We start from the raw sequence: 16,269 nt of genomic DNA on the forward strand, positions 1-16,269 counted from the left end.
CCCCCATCCTGTGTGATAAAATCCTGAATGGGGTACAGTGGCCGTTACGTAGCTTGGCCTGAAGCACCACTGCAGTGTGGCCCTGTATACTTCCCTCTCTGTCTGCTTTCCAGGCAGCTGGGCTTGACCCTGTCCTTCTGCCTGTCTTGGCCCACCATCCAGTCCATCTCCTTGCGTAGACTCTCCCAGAGACAACCCTGGTCCCCCCCTTCATGAAGCTTTCCCTCTGGGAATCCATTTAACCAGTTCATTAAGAACTTAGTGTTTTCCCACAATTATGAGGTGGAGAGACAAAAACTAGAAAATGAGTCTCGGCTCCACCATTTTTTTTTTAAGAATTTATTTATTTATTCATGAAAGACACAGAGGCAGAGACACAGGCCGAGAGAGAAGCAGGCTGCTTGCAGGCAGCACCACGTGGGATGCAATCCGGGGTCTCTAGGATTACTCCCTGGGCCGAAGGCAGGAGCCAAACTGCTGTCGGCTCCACCATTTATTTATTTATTTATTTATTTATTTATTTATTTATTTATTTTTTATGATAGTCACAGAGAGAGAAAGAGAGAGAGGCAGAGACATAGGCAGAGGGAGAAGCAGGCTCCATGCACCGGAAGCCCGATGTGGGATTCGATCCCGGGTCTCCAGGATCGCGCCCTGGGCCAAAGGCAGGTGCCAAACCGCTGCGCCACCCAGGGATCCCCGGCTCCACCATTTATGAGCTGTGCAACTTTTAACAAATAACTTCTTCCATTTTCTCATTTGTAAAATGGAATAATAATAACCAGTATCTGTCTTATGTAGCTCCACTGTGATAGGAGAGTGCTTTACAAACTCTATAGTTCCAACTGAGCAATCAGCAGATGCCATCGTGGGAATAGTTGTAGGATATAGTTTTCTGAGTGTTTGTCTCCCAAACAAAAGGTGAGTAACAAAAAAAAAAAAAAAAAAAGAGTAACATCATTTTGGAAACTCAAAAAAATGTTTTTATTATAAAAGTAAAAATGTTATAAAAATTTTGGAGATGTCTAGAAAGAAAAACACGTTGCCGTACTAATAAAAATGCTATTCGGTTTTTTTGTGCATCTGGAATTTGTGTATAATTAATTTTAATTTAGGCAGATCAATTTTAGATCCTACTGGCTTCATTTATATCTTAAGTAGCATGCTCTGTTTAGTTAGCTCTTTGTTGTAATGATAATTTTAAATGGATCTAGAATATTTATTTGTAGATTAACCATAATTCACTCTATTATTTAACAGATAAACATCAGTTGTAATAATGGATATGAACATTATTAGCATTTTATTGGGAAGCCTATTTTTTTTTAAGAATGGAACTTTTGAGGCAGCCTGGGTGGCTCAGCGGTTTAGCCTTCGGCCCAGGGCCTGATCCTGGAGACCTGGGATTGAGTCCCATGTCAGCCTCCCTGCAGGGAGCCTGCTTCTACCTCTGCCTATCTCACTGCCTCTCTCTCTCTCTGTCTCTCATGAATGAATAAATAAAATCTTTAAAAAAAAAAAAAAAAAAAAAGAATGGAACTTTTGGGGCACCTGGGTGACTCAGTCAGTTAAGCATCTGCCTTCAGCTCAGGTCATGATCTCCGGTCCTGGATCTAGCCCCCATGTCAGGCTCCCTGCTCAGTGGGGAGCCTGCTTCTCCTTCTCTCTCTGCCCCCCACCCCTGCTTGTGCTCGCTTGCACTCTCTTTCTTTCTTTACCAAATAAATAAAATCTTAAAAAAAAAAAATACTGGAAGTGACAACTTAAAAAAAATTATTCCAGGTAAATACTAGAATTATATGATTTTTATGGCAGCAGAGTGAAGAAAATGTTATTGGTATAAACAAGCAATCCAGATTGGGGGAGTTTAGAATGATATTTGCTAAGTAGTTTTGGTCTTATTCTCATGAATTAATATAAAAAATGGTACTCTTTGTCAAATGAATTGAGGATATTTAATGCACTTTTTAAAAAAGATTTTATTGATTTATTGGAGAAAGAGAGCATAAGCAGGAGGGGAGGGACAGAGGGAGAGGGAGAAGCAGACACCCCACAGAGCAGGGAGCCCCATATAGGGCCCAATCCCAGGACCTGGGTTTTTTTTTTTTTGTTTTTGTTTTTTTTTTTTAATTTTATTTAAAGGCAATATAAGATTTGACCTGGAAATAGTGTAACCTTAGTGATGAGACTAGGTCCTTCTATGATTTGATAACTAGAGGGGGACATTTAGGGACTGCCTGAAGCTGAACACTTCTTTTCAGACTATACTAATGGCATATATTTATGTAATAGCCACCCTTTCCTTTCTGCCTTTGTAAGAAATGTAACTGGTGGATCTTTCATCCTGTGCCTCCTATCAGAAGTCTATAGGCCTCATTGCCTGGCAGTAGTGTGGGACCAGAGCCAATAGACTATTCCAGAAACAATGAACATTAAAAGCCATCGAGCCATTTTGTGGCTCCTAGAGGAGTTTGAGTCTCCGGCTCTCCGAGCACCACCATCCCTGGGGATGGGGATCCAGTCTTCCGTTCTTCCCTTGCTCATTGGTTCATCCACCTCCTGGACTGTTAGACCAAGGTCCCACAAGCCTCAGTCACCCTCAGTAAAGTGACATCAATTACTAGCTCCCAACACTGCCCTGACAATGCTCAGAGAATCATGACAGTTCTTTTGAAGCCAAAATAGTAGCCCTGCCCCCAATGCCACCTTGTACAGCCCAGAACCTGAGCGGCTATTGGTTGTTCCATAAGCCACTAGGCACGCCTTGGGTGGTCCTCAAGACCCAGGCATCATAGCAGTGCCAGAGGCACCCTTCAAACCCACACTCACCTGTACCTTCCTCATCTCCCCAGTGTGTGTAAATGCATCCAATCAGAGATTGGAGGGGTTTTTTTTTGTTTTTAAAAGACTTTTGTTAATGAGAGACACACAGAGAAAAACAGAGACACAGGCAGAGGGAGAAGCAGGCTCCCTATAGGGCCTGATGTGGAACCCGATCCCAAGACTCCAGGATCACGCCCTGAGACAAAGGCAGATGCTCAACCACTGAGCCCCCCAGGCGTCCCTCAGAGATTGATGTCTTGTTCATCTTTGCATCCCCGTACAGCTAGCCTGAGACCTAGCATAAAAAGTGCCACTCAGTAAATATTCCGAGAATGAATAAATATATTTCTCATTCCACCTTAGCTCTATCATTTAGAACCTGGGAATTATGTATCACTAACTTAGCATTCCCTTTTGCTATCTATCGTGTGTGCAGGAATTTAATTTTCACGTCTCTTAGGTGGGCAGCACCAACCTATCCACATGCCTCTCCCTGAGCATCAGAAGCCTGCTGGGGGGTGAGGCACCCCACTTTGCCGGGGCCACACTGGATGCACACTGTTTCCAATGCCACTGCTTAGAGCTGATATTGCCAGCCTTTTTTTTTTTTTTTTTCTTTTTGGCTTGTTTGTGTTCTCTTTGCTAAATAACAGGCAGCTGAATTTCCAACACAAACATCATACCCATCTTATGCCAAGATTGTGTATACTACAGATGAGAGTAGGAAGTGTTTTTGCTATGACTGCACCATGGTTCTTGGGAATAAGTACTAGCTAGTGATAGTTTCGAAAAGCGTTCCTTTCTCTTTATATACTCTGCTTGGACCTTAAGATCATACAGGCTTCTGTGTGTTTGATGTGTGATGTTTGATGCATGCCTGTGTGTTAGTGTGTCTGAGTGTGTGCATAAAGTGTGAGTGAGAGAGGGCGTGTCGTATGGAGAGTGGCACCATCAGAGTCAGGCAACAATGGGTGGGCGAGGTGGGCTGGCTGGCTAGTGCTTTGTGTGTGAAAGAAAAGGTTAACATTTTTCGTGTGATAGATGCTTTCAGCCCCCAAATACAGAATTCTGGTTATCATTTTTGTAGTGTTATATAGTATGTTTAATATATCAGCTGTATCTTGTCAGTGTGGGCAGTTTGTTGTTTGAAGCCGATAAATTATTAGTGAAGCCTATGTCCTTCTGGCTTATTTCCTGGCATTTTAATTTTGGTTTTCACTGAACAAACCTAATTTTCACAAACAAATGCAAATCAGTGCAGTTCAGGAAAATCAGTGAAAGCAGGACAAAGAATTGGTTCCTGCTTTAATCACAATTGACTTCTTCCCCCCATGTTACTACTTTATTTATTGTATTGGAGCAAAATATACATATTGTGACATTTTAACCATGAGTGTGCAATCCGTGGCATTAAGTATGTTCACAAGGCTTATGGTTATGCCATCCCCACGATCTATACCCAAAAACTTTCATCATCCCCAGGAAAAACTGTGTAGCTGTTAAACAATAATCCCCCTCAGCCCCTGACAACTACTGTCCCACTTTCTCTATGAATTTGGTAGTTCATATAAGTGAGATTATACATTTGTCCTTCTCTATCTGGCTTATTTCACAATGCATAATATTTTCAATATCTATCCATGTTGTTCATTCCCTTGGGGTTTTCTGGCTGTGTAATATTCTACAGACCACATTTTGTTTATCTATTCATCCACTGATGGAAGCTTGGTTATTCAACCTTTGGGTTTTGAAAGTAACGCTGTAGTGACTGTGAATGCTCGGATATGTGTTCTTGTCCCTGCTTTCAGTCTCTTGGTTATATATACCTAGTGTAACTGCTGGGTCATCTGGTTGTTTAGTGTTTTAACCCTTTCAGACACTAAATTGGCTTTTTATGACTTTGGGTTAAGTGTAAAATGTGACCATTTCAGAAATGTTTTTCTTTTACTGCCTAATCAAAAATGACACCCTGCCCTCCTACCACCCTGACACACTCTCTCATATTACCTCCTTTATTTTCTTAAGGCATTTATCCAGGACTGATATTTTCTTGTTTATCAGCTCCCTCTTGATGTCTGTTCACTGGAATGTCAGCTGCAGGCTGGCCAGATCTTGTCTCTTGCTCCCTCCCCACTGCTTCCTTGGCATTCACAACAGCTCCAGACACATACAGGGCAGCCAGTCCATACTTGCTGACTGAAGAAGCTTTTTCTCTTTTTCAGTTTTGGATACAAATGACCGATTTCTACGAAAAATGACGATTGGGCAGGCACCCACAGAGAAGGGGTATTCCCGTCAGGTATGTGGCTCTGTTCTTGCTAGCATTAGTTTACACCAGCCCTGAAGCTGGTTCTCTGCTTTTCTCTTCCTGGTCATCCACCTAGCCAGCGGTCAGTGAGTTTCTCATCAAGGTGTTGCTTCCAATCCCTCAGCAGGACTAGGAGAGGATCAGGAGGCAGAAAGGCCCTGGTACTTTCTTCCCATCCTTTTCCTGGGTAATCTTAGTTGTAGTTCTGGGAAGAGCTGCTCAGGGTGTCTTCTGAATATAAATTGTTACGTATTTTATTGCAAATCTGCCAAGTTAATACTACATCTGCATAACAACTGAAGAAAAAAACTCAAACACATTGCTCAAGTCTCATAAACCAAAGAATAAACACCTCATTGTTTAATAGCCTGAAGTGTTTTTAAAGAAATACAAAAGGTAAATTATGATGTTTACCTTCATTTCAAGTAGAGTGGGATACTTAGGGAACATAAAATCATTCTGTGATTTTTTTTTTTTTTAATCAGGTACAGCAAGTGTCTAGATTTTTAAAAAAATTTTTAATTTTTAAATTTTTTTTTAAAGATTTTACTTATTTATTTGACAGAGAAAGAGCACAAGCAGGGGGAGCAGCAGACTGTGAGGGAGAAGCTGGCTTCTCACTGAGCACAGAGTCCATTGTGGGCTTGGTCCCAGGACCCTGGATCATGACCTGAGCCTGAGCTGAAGGCAGACACTTAATCATCTGAGCCACCCAGGCGCCCCTAGATTTTTTTCTTATAATAAACTTCATATTTTAAGATGATATTAGATATATGGCCTTTTTTACATCGTCAAATTTTTGTTAGTGAAAAAATAATCCCTTTTACTATAATATTCAGTTCTCATACCTAATAGACTTTTGGACCTTTTGAATAATTTTTAATTAAGCAGCAAATATAAGGACTGAATCAAGACAAGCTAAGTCCATGCACCTTCCCTCCCTGCTCCTCCGCATCCTGGAACTTGCACACTTGAACTGATTTCCAACAGTTAGTCCATATCTGGGCTAGAAAACCAAAATTATTGCCGTATAATTTCAGGAAGCTTCTGAAAGATGGGAAGATGGAGTTGGATTTGTGGAGGAAAGTCCCAAACATGGTGGGAGTGTTTTAGGGGGGGTCTCTACATTCAGTGGTAATAGATACCCTACTTCAGAGTTAGAGTGGGCCCACACACTCTTCCAGGTCAGCATACGGGGACACCCCCAAGAAGGAAACAGCATCTCACAACACCTGTGCTGAGCTGCAGCTTGGGAACCTTAGTGTGATCCTGAGGCCAGTGCACCGCCGAGCCCCAGGATAGCCGTCACACCACAGTCACAGACTTGTGTGTTTACTCTGCCTCCTGTTGGCAGTGAAAAGCATCTTGCTCAAAGAAAAGCAGTGTATTGTGGCCCTTTAAAAAAAAAAAAAAATTATTTACTTATTTTAGAGAGAGAGCATAAGAAGGAGAGCCAAGAGAGAGAGGGAGAGTCACAAGCAGACTCCCTGCTGAGCATGGAGCCCAACGTGGGTCTTGATCTCACCACTCTGAGATCATGACCTGAGCTAAAACCAAGAGTTGGACATTCAACCGACTGTGCCACCCAGGTGCCACAATTGTGGTACTTGTTTTAAGGAAATGGCAGCCTTTTCTCATCTTGCAGAGGGCATCCAAATGACTAACCATGGCCCTGTGAGTGAGCACAAGTCTGGAAACAAAACATCAGGGAGTCCTGGGCCCTGCCCTCTCTGATCTCTAGAGATAGGCTAGGTCCATCAGAAATGAGGTCCACTGATAGGTCAAAATGAGTATTAAAGCAAGGCATCACCAGCATCAAAAGTAAACCTGCATCATGAAATGTGACACCAAAGCCAGTAAAGGGGAAGCTCATAATAATCCAAGCGAAACAAGATGATAAGTCCTTGTGGGAGGAGTCTACAAAAAATACCATCAGTGTTCTCAGAGGATTGAGAGAGCCCTCATACAAGGAGAATTGGCTGCTGGGAAGAAAATAGGTGAAAATCTTGTAAGGAAAACAATGATGTAAAAATAAAAATTGTGTCAGAAAGAGAACTAGCCTAAGTGGATTAGGGAGGGCAGTGCAACCCAAGGAATTCTGTCCAAACATGGTACCAAAGGGAAAGCCATAGCAAGTATAAAGAGAAAGGCAGGAGACAAGGGGCACACATCAAGAAGTTCTAATATACATCTCCTAAGAGTTCCAGGTGAGAGGAAAGAGAAGGGAGGGAAGAAAGTGTGTACAGAAATAATAGAAAGCAAATATTCTGATTTTATAGAAAACATGAATTTTCACATTAGAGACTCTACCAAATGCCCCACAGGATGAATGTAATACACAAACACTAAGGTACAACAAAATTCCAGAGAGCTGCCACAGAGAAAAAGTCCTGATTGTTCACGCAGGAGCAACCCCCAGGTTGGCATTAGATTTCTTATTGACAGCACCCCAAGAGAAGGGACACTGGGAAATTGATTCTGACTTCTGGGGAAATAAAATTTTCAACTAGAATCCTTGAGAAGGACAAAAGGCCCAGCAACAGACAGGCTCAATAGAAAATACAGAAGCAGCAGCTGGGACAAGTCAGATCCATTAGCAGTTGCTGTAGATGGGAATTGTCACTGACAAGAAATGCAGAGACTCGGAAGAATAGATAATTTTGACATCATAAAATGTTACGATCTTGAACATGAAAAGTTGACACATACAAAAACATAAAAAGACCAGTAACAGAGTGGGAGGGAATGCTTGCTTTAGATATAACAAAGGATTAATGCACCAAACATAAGAAGAACTTCCACAATGTAATACTCAACATACAACTCTCAAGAAGGCTTTCACAGCTCACCCTTTAAAACTGAGACTCCCTGGGAGCACCTAGGGGGCTCAGTTGGTTCAACATCTGACGTCAGCTGGGGTCATGATCCCAGGGTTCCTGGATGGAGCCCCACATCTGGCTCCCTGCTCAGCAGGGAACCTGCTTGTCCCTCTCCCTCTGTCCCTCCCCCTGCTTGTGCGCTCTCTCTCTCTCCCTCTCTCTCAAGTAAATAAAACCTTTAAAGAAAACAAACTGGGGCTGCTTGTCCCATAACCCCCTCTTTCCTGCCAGCAGTCTTTATTTTCTGCCTCCCCTGACCCAAACAGGAGTTTTATGAGGGCATAGGTTTTTGTCTACTCTCTTCCCTGCTGTATTGTCAGAGCAGAGAACTTTATTATATAGTAGTAGTAAGTAGTAGGTATTCAATAAGTAATTGCTAAATAAATGCATAGAATAAGAGCAGTTTATAAATACAGAAATAAAATGCCAACAAGTGATCATAAACTGCAAATTAAACCAAAGAGGTACTGGGCACCTGGATGGCTCAGTGGTTGAGCATCTGCCTTTGGCCCAGGTCATGATCTCAGGGTTCTGGGATGGAGTCCTGCATCAGGCTCTCTGCAGGGAGCCTGCTTCTCCCACTACGTATGTCTCTGCCTCTCTCTCTATGTCTCATGAATAAATAAAATCTTTTTAAAAACAAAACAAAACAAAAAAACGAGGTACTATTTACCTGTGAGTTTATGAAAGCAAATAATATTTAATGTTCCTGAGGATAGAAAAAAAATAGGGGCATTTATAAATAGCTTAGCTGGAGTATAAACTGATAAAGTTTCATGGATGATCATTTATTTGTATTAGAATTTGAAATGACCCAATAATTCTGGCTTCAGGACTAAAGATGTAGAAAAATAAAGAAGGAATTTTTGCTCATATGCCCCCCCCCAAAAAAAAGGCAATGTTTTAGGATATTAATTGCAGCATTATTTGTAATGGTGAAAATTTGAAACAGTCTAAACATCCATCAGGAGGGGCAGTTACATATCTTTGGCAGATCGTTCTGAACCACAGATACATGCATCAGGTGAAAATATTATAGTGTATATAGGGGAAGTGATAGAGTTCTCACCACAATTGTGAAATGGAAAGATTAAAAAAATTTTTACACATGAAAAAAGTTTGAAGTAAAGTACATATAGAGGAATCCAGGTTATGTTAAGAAAAAGCCAAAATACATCTTCATGTTTGTATATAAACGCTGGATGGAAGCTGGAAAGATGTATGCCAACTTCTGATATGAGTTACTCATGAAAAGAGGGTTGGAAATGGGGATGGGTAGTAAGTAAGCCCTTTCACATTTTCTCTGTGTATTTTTGTACTGTAACCAGGTACTGGAGAGTTAAGAGGTTAATAATGGCTGTGATTTGAATGCCCGTTAAGTGTCTTGGATCATTTGCTCATTACACAGATTATAAGTCTGATTGACAATGGTTATTGCCCAAGGTTATATCTCGTATTGCTTTATGCATACATATCTTTAAATTTGTATTTATTTATGATAGTCACAGAGAGAGAGAGAGAGAGAGAGGCAGAGACATAGGCAGAGGGAGAAGCAGGCTCCATGCACCGGGAGCCCGATGTGGGATTCGATCCCGGGTCTCCAGGATTGCGCCCTGGGCCAAAGGCAGGCGCCAAACCGCTGCGCCACCCAGGGATCCCTGCATACATATCTTTAAATAAAAAGGGATTATTTAAGAGATTTAGCTGGTTTTATGTTTTTAACCCTAAGACTCTATTGACATTTCTTTCTTTATTTTTTTTTAAGATTTTATTTTATTTATTCATGAGAGACAGAGAGAGAGAGACAGGCAGAGAGAGAAGCAGGCTCCATGCAGGGAGCCCGACGTAGGACTCGATCCCATCCCAGGACTCCAGGGCGGAAGGCAGGCGCCAAACCGATGAGCCACTCAGGGATCTTCCTATTGACATTTCTTTAAAGATTTATTTATTTGAGAGAAAGAAGAGCAGAGGGAGGGGCCAAGGGAGAGGGAGACCTGAGTTCAGAGCCTAATGCAGGGCTCAATCCTGCAACCTGAGATCATGACCTGAGCCAAAATCAAGACTCAAACACTTAACCAACTGAATCACCCAGGGGCATGGCATATTTTTATGTTAGTAAAGGTAGATCTATATCATTTTTTAATGGCTATATAATATCTCATCTTGTGGATGTACTGTAACCAATACCGTAAATGGACACTTAAGATGTTCTGTGTGTCAGACTATCATAAGCTGTAGGAACATACACACAGATTTGTGTGGTTTGTCTGATAATATCCTTAGGTCACATTCCCAGATCTGTGATTGGAGAGTAATAGAAGAAGCAGATTTCCAATGTTTGAAACACATTTCGACATTACCTTCCAGAAAAGCCACATTGATTCACAGACTCCTAACATCATATATTGTCCTTTGTTTAAATTTGTGAAAAACAATGAAAATCTCTGTATATAATTTTGAGATACTTTACTTGCAAAACAAATATGAGCAGCCTGACAATAAGTACATTTTTGAGTCCATAAAATTGATAAGTGATATTTAAATGGACCTTACTTGTTTCATTTTTGATGTTATTTAAGGTACAAAATTTTGAAATTATAATTACAAATGAAGAGCTTATATGTGTATTTTAAATTCCACTTCTTACATACTTAATATTTATCTCTGGTCTCATGTTTTGCATAGAAAACCTCAAAATTCTCAGGCATTTTTAACATAATATTAATATATTCCATTAATATTAGAATAGTGATATAGAGAATCCTAAGTATCATGAAATGAAAAGTCTCTGATATTTTGAATGGCTTATATTGAAAATGTTATAATTGAGCATAGTTGTATTTGACTTCCAGGTAATATTTTTTCGCTACATCAGTGACTAATGAAATCTCGACCTGGAAGTAGCTGGAAAGCTCCTTATTTCCTTCATTTCCTTTCTTGTCAGTGACAGAAATGGACGATAAAATGTCTCATAAGGTGACCCCACTAGGGCACAGCCATTTTCTCTCTATGTAAGCTTGCAGTTGGCTGGCTCACAGGCCCCTTGGGAAGAAGAGAATTCAGGCAGAGCCTAATGAAGTGATTTCGTCCAGTGGCTGAATTAGGAGGAAGAGGTGGAAGGCATGTTCCTTGTTTTTCTTTTAGTTCCTTTTGGACCGTGTATAGCCCAGAGTGAGAGAGACAAGAAAGGCCCAGGCATATTTCACACAAAGTAGCTGCTGTCCAGCATTCATTGCTGGGTGCTTCAGGCCTGAGGGGGCAAGCCCAAGTGGGCTGCTGAAAATTGCTTCTGCGTCACCTTTTGACTTGGGGGCTATATACGTGCCAGGGCATCCACACTGCTGTGTGATGCTCTAACTCTGGGAGACTGGCCTCAGAACCATCTCTCACTGTCTGCTCCTCATCTCTTTGCTGGACAAAAATTAGGGCACCTGAGTAGCTCAGCTGTTGATCGCCTGCCTTTGGCTCAGGGTGTGATCCCAGGGTCCTGGGATGGAGTCCTGGATCAGGCTCCCTGCAGGTAGCTTGCTTTTCCCTCTGCCTCTGTTTCTGCCTGTCTCTCGGTGTCTCTCATAAATAAATAAAATCTTTAAAAAAAAAAAAAAAAAGAAAGAAAAGAAGAGTGTGGCCCCCATAGAGAGCCTGCCATTAGAGAGCACCAAGCACAAGACTATGCGTGTTTATAGCACTCCAAATGCCTGTGACTGTGAGACTGTCCCATTGGGGGTAAACCCCCAGGCCTATAGGAAATAGGGCTCCCTGTGCAAATGGCCATCCAGACAGCACCCTCAAGAGCCAGTATTTCTGCTTTTTGCTTTCAGGCCCAGTTTGACATCGCGGTGGCCAGTGAGATCATGGCAGTGCTCGCCTTGACTGATAGCCTCGCAGACATGAAGGAGCGATTGGGGAGAATGGTAGTGGCCAGTGACAAAGATGGACAGCCCGTGACAGCAGAAGATTTGGTGAGCATGTCTATCTCTGGAGCTCGAGAGAGCTCGCCCTTGTCTTTGTTCTGCGTCCCGGAGAATGAAGGTTTTCTTCTTACCAGCATGTCTCATAGAAATCCCAGACAATGCCTGCACACACATTTGTCCCTCATGGCCTGTTTGTCTTATGGCATCTGTACTGTGCTTGTCTCGGGCTGCGACCAAAGCTTGTGACATTTATTTCATAAGCTTTTCAGGACTTTTGGCTGATCTCTGCTCTCTGCCCTGGGTGGGGCCACCTCCCATTCGCTCATGATTTTTTCACAAAGAGCGAGCTGTGCTTGCTTTAAATTGAGGGCAAATGGCCTTTCAAAAGAATAAGAAGTAAGTGACTCCACCTTTGTGAAAGGGAAGGTAAAGTAAAAATTGGCCCTGGCTTGTTTAATTCTGCACTTTATAGTTGGGTGTCACATTATCACACTAGATCTTCACTTTAATTCCTCTTACTCATCTAGCACTCTTTTCAGTGCACAGATGCTTTCTCTCAGCTTTCTCAGTATCCTGGCGCATCACTGCCTCTTGTAGGGTTCATTCTCATTTGGCATGCTCACCCTTTTTCTTCTTCGTAATTACCACCTTTGCTATTGGTGGCATAGCTGTTTGATGTGCTTGTACATGTTTCTCAGTGTGTAGGTAGGACGTAGGCATTGGAAAAGCCATTGAGTACTCTATCTAAGCTTAAGCTACTTTCCCAAATATTGGTCACATACCGTGATGGCAGGGAAAACGTACACTGACGGTTGAAAAAGGCAAATTAATATATTGTTAATTCCAAGGACTTAGGATGTAATTGGAATCCTTTTCCAGAGTGTCTTGATTACTTTTTGGCTGCTTTTGAAGAGATGAATCTGACCGACTTGTCCCATAGGTCTTGTCAACTAAATTAAATATGTATTTTTTTTATCAGCAGCCCTTAGGATGCTTAGCATAAAGCTAAGCAAGAAAACCGAAATCCAGGTTGCTGTGAAGGTACTGTTTTTTTAAAAATTATCCACACTGCAATATTTCTATGTAAACCAACGTATTATGGTTGGTTTCCCTATATTCTCTTGGATATCAATAAATATGTATCAGAAATAGTTCAAACCTTAATCTACAAATGTTATTTCCCTGCATTTATTTTTTTATGCGTGTGATAAAAATCTCAGATCAGAAAATAAACCCCATAATTTATTCTCTTTAGTCATCTTTTGTGTTATTTATAAGAAGTGCCTAACTTCTTCAGACTGTTTCACCTAGCTGGAACTATCAATTGTCATGCAAAATTGAGGGAGGATTTTAGGAGCTTCTGTCTTTTCATGTCACTGCTTTATAATTTCTTATATACTCTGATCTGGCCAAAAGGATTTATGCATTGCCGTGAGAATTCAAGTAGGTGGCTTCTAAAAGTTTCTCATAAGATGATTGATGCTGGCATCCGCAGGAAGAATATGTCCAAACCCTCTTCCCCAGAACTCAGGATATGGAACAGGTGGCAGAGTTTCGAGTAGCCATGACTCTCTTTGCATGGGCTCGAGGATGGTCAGTGTGTTAGGAGCCACACAGGATTAAGAGGTATCAAAGGAAAATAATCAGATGTATGCTACCTGAGACAGTCCAACAGAAATGTCCATCTTCCTTCCTCCTCTAGTTTCTTGAGCCAGGTTTATTTGATGGAAGCATAAGCAAGCACAGCATACAGAAAGCTCAGCAGACTACTACTTTTCTACCTGCTTTGTGTAAAGAAAAGAGAACTAATTTCTCTGAGCCCTTCCTGGCCAACAGCTTTCATAGTAAAACATCTTACTATTATTTATAATAGGTAGGTGGCATTTCTGATAATGTATATTTTGTACAGTGAAGCAGAAAATAAATTGGATTTTCCCGTAAGCTTGTATCCTCAAGATCCTGCCACCTGATGTGTTGAGATCTGTCTCACACCATGTTGATCTTTTCAAGGCAGTGTTCACACGGCATTTATTCATCCTGTTGCCTTATCATCACGGTGTTTTGAAGGCACTTGCCCAGTGTCTTTCAAAAAGGTGGTTTTGTTTTTTAAAGCTTCCTTTGTGGCCTCCTTTGGCACACTTTTTCCAATAGCTCTCAGATTTCTACCCCGTGTCTTCCTTTTCCCATCTGTCTTTTCCAGGAATGGGGAACAGGGATGCAGTGGGAGCTCCACCCAGAGCTTTGTAGAATTGGGTGGAGGCAGCTGCATTTTATGTGCAGGTGGCATCAGCTCCATTCCTGGCAGACCAGCAGCATGAGAGATGGAAAATGAGAAGCTTTTCAAATGTAGCAGTTTTCTGAGAACCTTCTACATCTTATTGGGACAAGGCATTGAGAAATCACTGGTTTCTTCGTTGCTTTTAGAAAAATGGTTGCTTTTAGACATTTCCCTTTATCCCTCTTCATTTCCCACTCAGTAAATAGCCTTATTTTCTTACTTTATCTGATTTCTTCAGGCAATAATATAATCTCTGGTAATGAAAAAATAATGTGCATGATTTCCAGAAGACACTGTAAGATCTGCTTTATGGCAAGCCTCTTAAACACCACCAAGGGAGGTGTTTTTTTTTTTTTTTTTTTTTTAAAAAAGGCAAGGACTGGCCACTTCCTCATCACTTTACATCTTAGAATGGTTGACATCCATCCAGGTAGGGGAGAGAAAGATACAGCCAGCCACTCTGTGTTCCCTGCAGCTCAGAGGTGAGAACAGCCTATGGGAATGCCCACGTACAAGCAGGCTGGTTCGAGAAAACACCCTGAGACTCACCTTGGCACAGACAATCTTTTGTCAGTAATCTAAAGCAAGCTTTTTTTTTCTCTCTCTCTCCTTTAGGGGGTCACAGGTGCCTTGACAGTTTTGATGAAAGATGCAATAAAACCAAATCTGATGCAGACCCTAGAAGTAAGTAATATTCAATTTATAGAAATTGTTAACAGAGTTTGCATTCATTGGATTGCTTGCATGTCCCCATACAACATGAGCATTTCCAGCCAAAGTGAGCCCACAAGGAGCATCAGGGTAAGTCCTTCGTCATCCAAAAAAAAAGTTGAAAGTGTATCTGTAGATTCTTTTCTTGGGAAAGGCAGTACTAATTGACCAGAGTAGAAACATAAAAGCTCCATATGTAATATCTCAGTAAGTTGTAGAATCATGTTTACATGACATTTTCAATTTTGCCTTTTTTGTACTTAGCTTCTCATGATCATTAGGTTTAGGGTTTTTGGGTTTGTTTCTCCCGAGCAAAACAGAGTATATGCTGAGAAATGCTTCCCAGGAAAGTATGCTGTCCCCCGCCCCTTCATAAGATTTACCCTGCTCTTGCCTAGAGGACAGGTATGTTGGAGGAAGATGAGTGGAATCTCCATCCATTTATTCATTCAACCAATAGAAAGCTCAGTTTGAGTACCCTCTGCCTTTTACAAACTGACCTTGGGCAGATGTTTACTGATCTCAGCCTCTGTTTTCCCCTATGTTAAATGATGATAGTAACAAAAACTAACTTAGCAGGGTTTTGGGGTTTTTTTTTTTAGATTTTTATTTATTCATGAGAGACAGAAAAACATAGACATAGGCAGAGAGAGAAGCCAACTCCCTGTAGGGATCACACCCTGAGCCAAAGGCAGACGCTCAAGCCACCCAGGCGTCCCTTAGCAGGGTTATTGTGAAGATTCAATATTCATTTAACCCATGACATGGGCAGGGCTTGTGGTAGGAGCTCAGGACAACAAAGGCCTGCCCTCCTGGAGCCTGTCCTTTAGTAGAGGAGATAGATGATAGAGAAATGAGTCCGTACCTAGCATGTCAGCTGGTGGCAAGGACTGAGTTAGAAAAATAAGAGAGAGACGTGGGTGTGTCTGGGTAGCACCTGATGACCAGGGATGTGAACAAACCAGGAGAATGGGCTGCTTGTTAGAAGAGCTCTCTGGGCAAGGGTAACTTTGAGTGCAAAGGCCTGTGGGCAGGAATGTGTTCTGCAGTCAGAAGGGCTCCAGCAGAGAGCAAGAATCCAGATGTAAGGCAACATGACCAAAATGGTGGAACCTGCCAGAGCTGGAAGGTTGGAAGTGAAGGTGCAGTGCTGAGCCAGGGAGGGGAGAGCACAGGCACCTTACAGTTGGGCCTCTCCCTCCTGCCACGTGAGCTCCTTCCTCCCTCCTGCCATCCCATCAGTGTGCAAGCATGCTCTGATATAGGCCGTCTTGAAACAAAACAGTCTCGTGTCCCCACTCAGCTACTGCTGCATTTCTCTGATTTCTGTCACAATCAGATATTAACGTCTGTGAC

The 16,269-nt window shown here is 41.8% G+C and overlaps 1 protein-coding gene across 3 annotated transcripts in view; it reads left to right on the top strand.

Annotated features, from left to right (window-relative positions):
• Positions 1-16,269, top strand: part of MTHFD1L (methylenetetrahydrofolate dehydrogenase (NADP+ dependent) 1 like) — a 188,306-nt gene that overhangs the window by 58,732 nt on the left and 113,305 nt on the right. For all 3 annotated transcript variants that reach the window (XM_077896736.1, XM_077896745.1, XM_077896755.1), the window contains 3 exons: positions 5,046-5,122; positions 11,832-11,972; positions 14,818-14,886. In XM_077896736.1, coding sequence (XP_077752862.1) covers positions 5,046-5,122; positions 11,832-11,972; positions 14,818-14,886 — 287 coding nt within the window. The remainder of the gene's footprint in view (positions 1-5,045; positions 5,123-11,831; positions 11,973-14,817; positions 14,887-16,269) is intronic.

This window comes from Canis aureus, chromosome 1, assembly GCF_053574225.1.
Source record: "Canis aureus isolate CA01 chromosome 1, VMU_Caureus_v.1.0, whole genome shotgun sequence".
Classification (NCBI taxonomy): domain Eukaryota; kingdom Metazoa; phylum Chordata; class Mammalia; order Carnivora; family Canidae; genus Canis; species Canis aureus.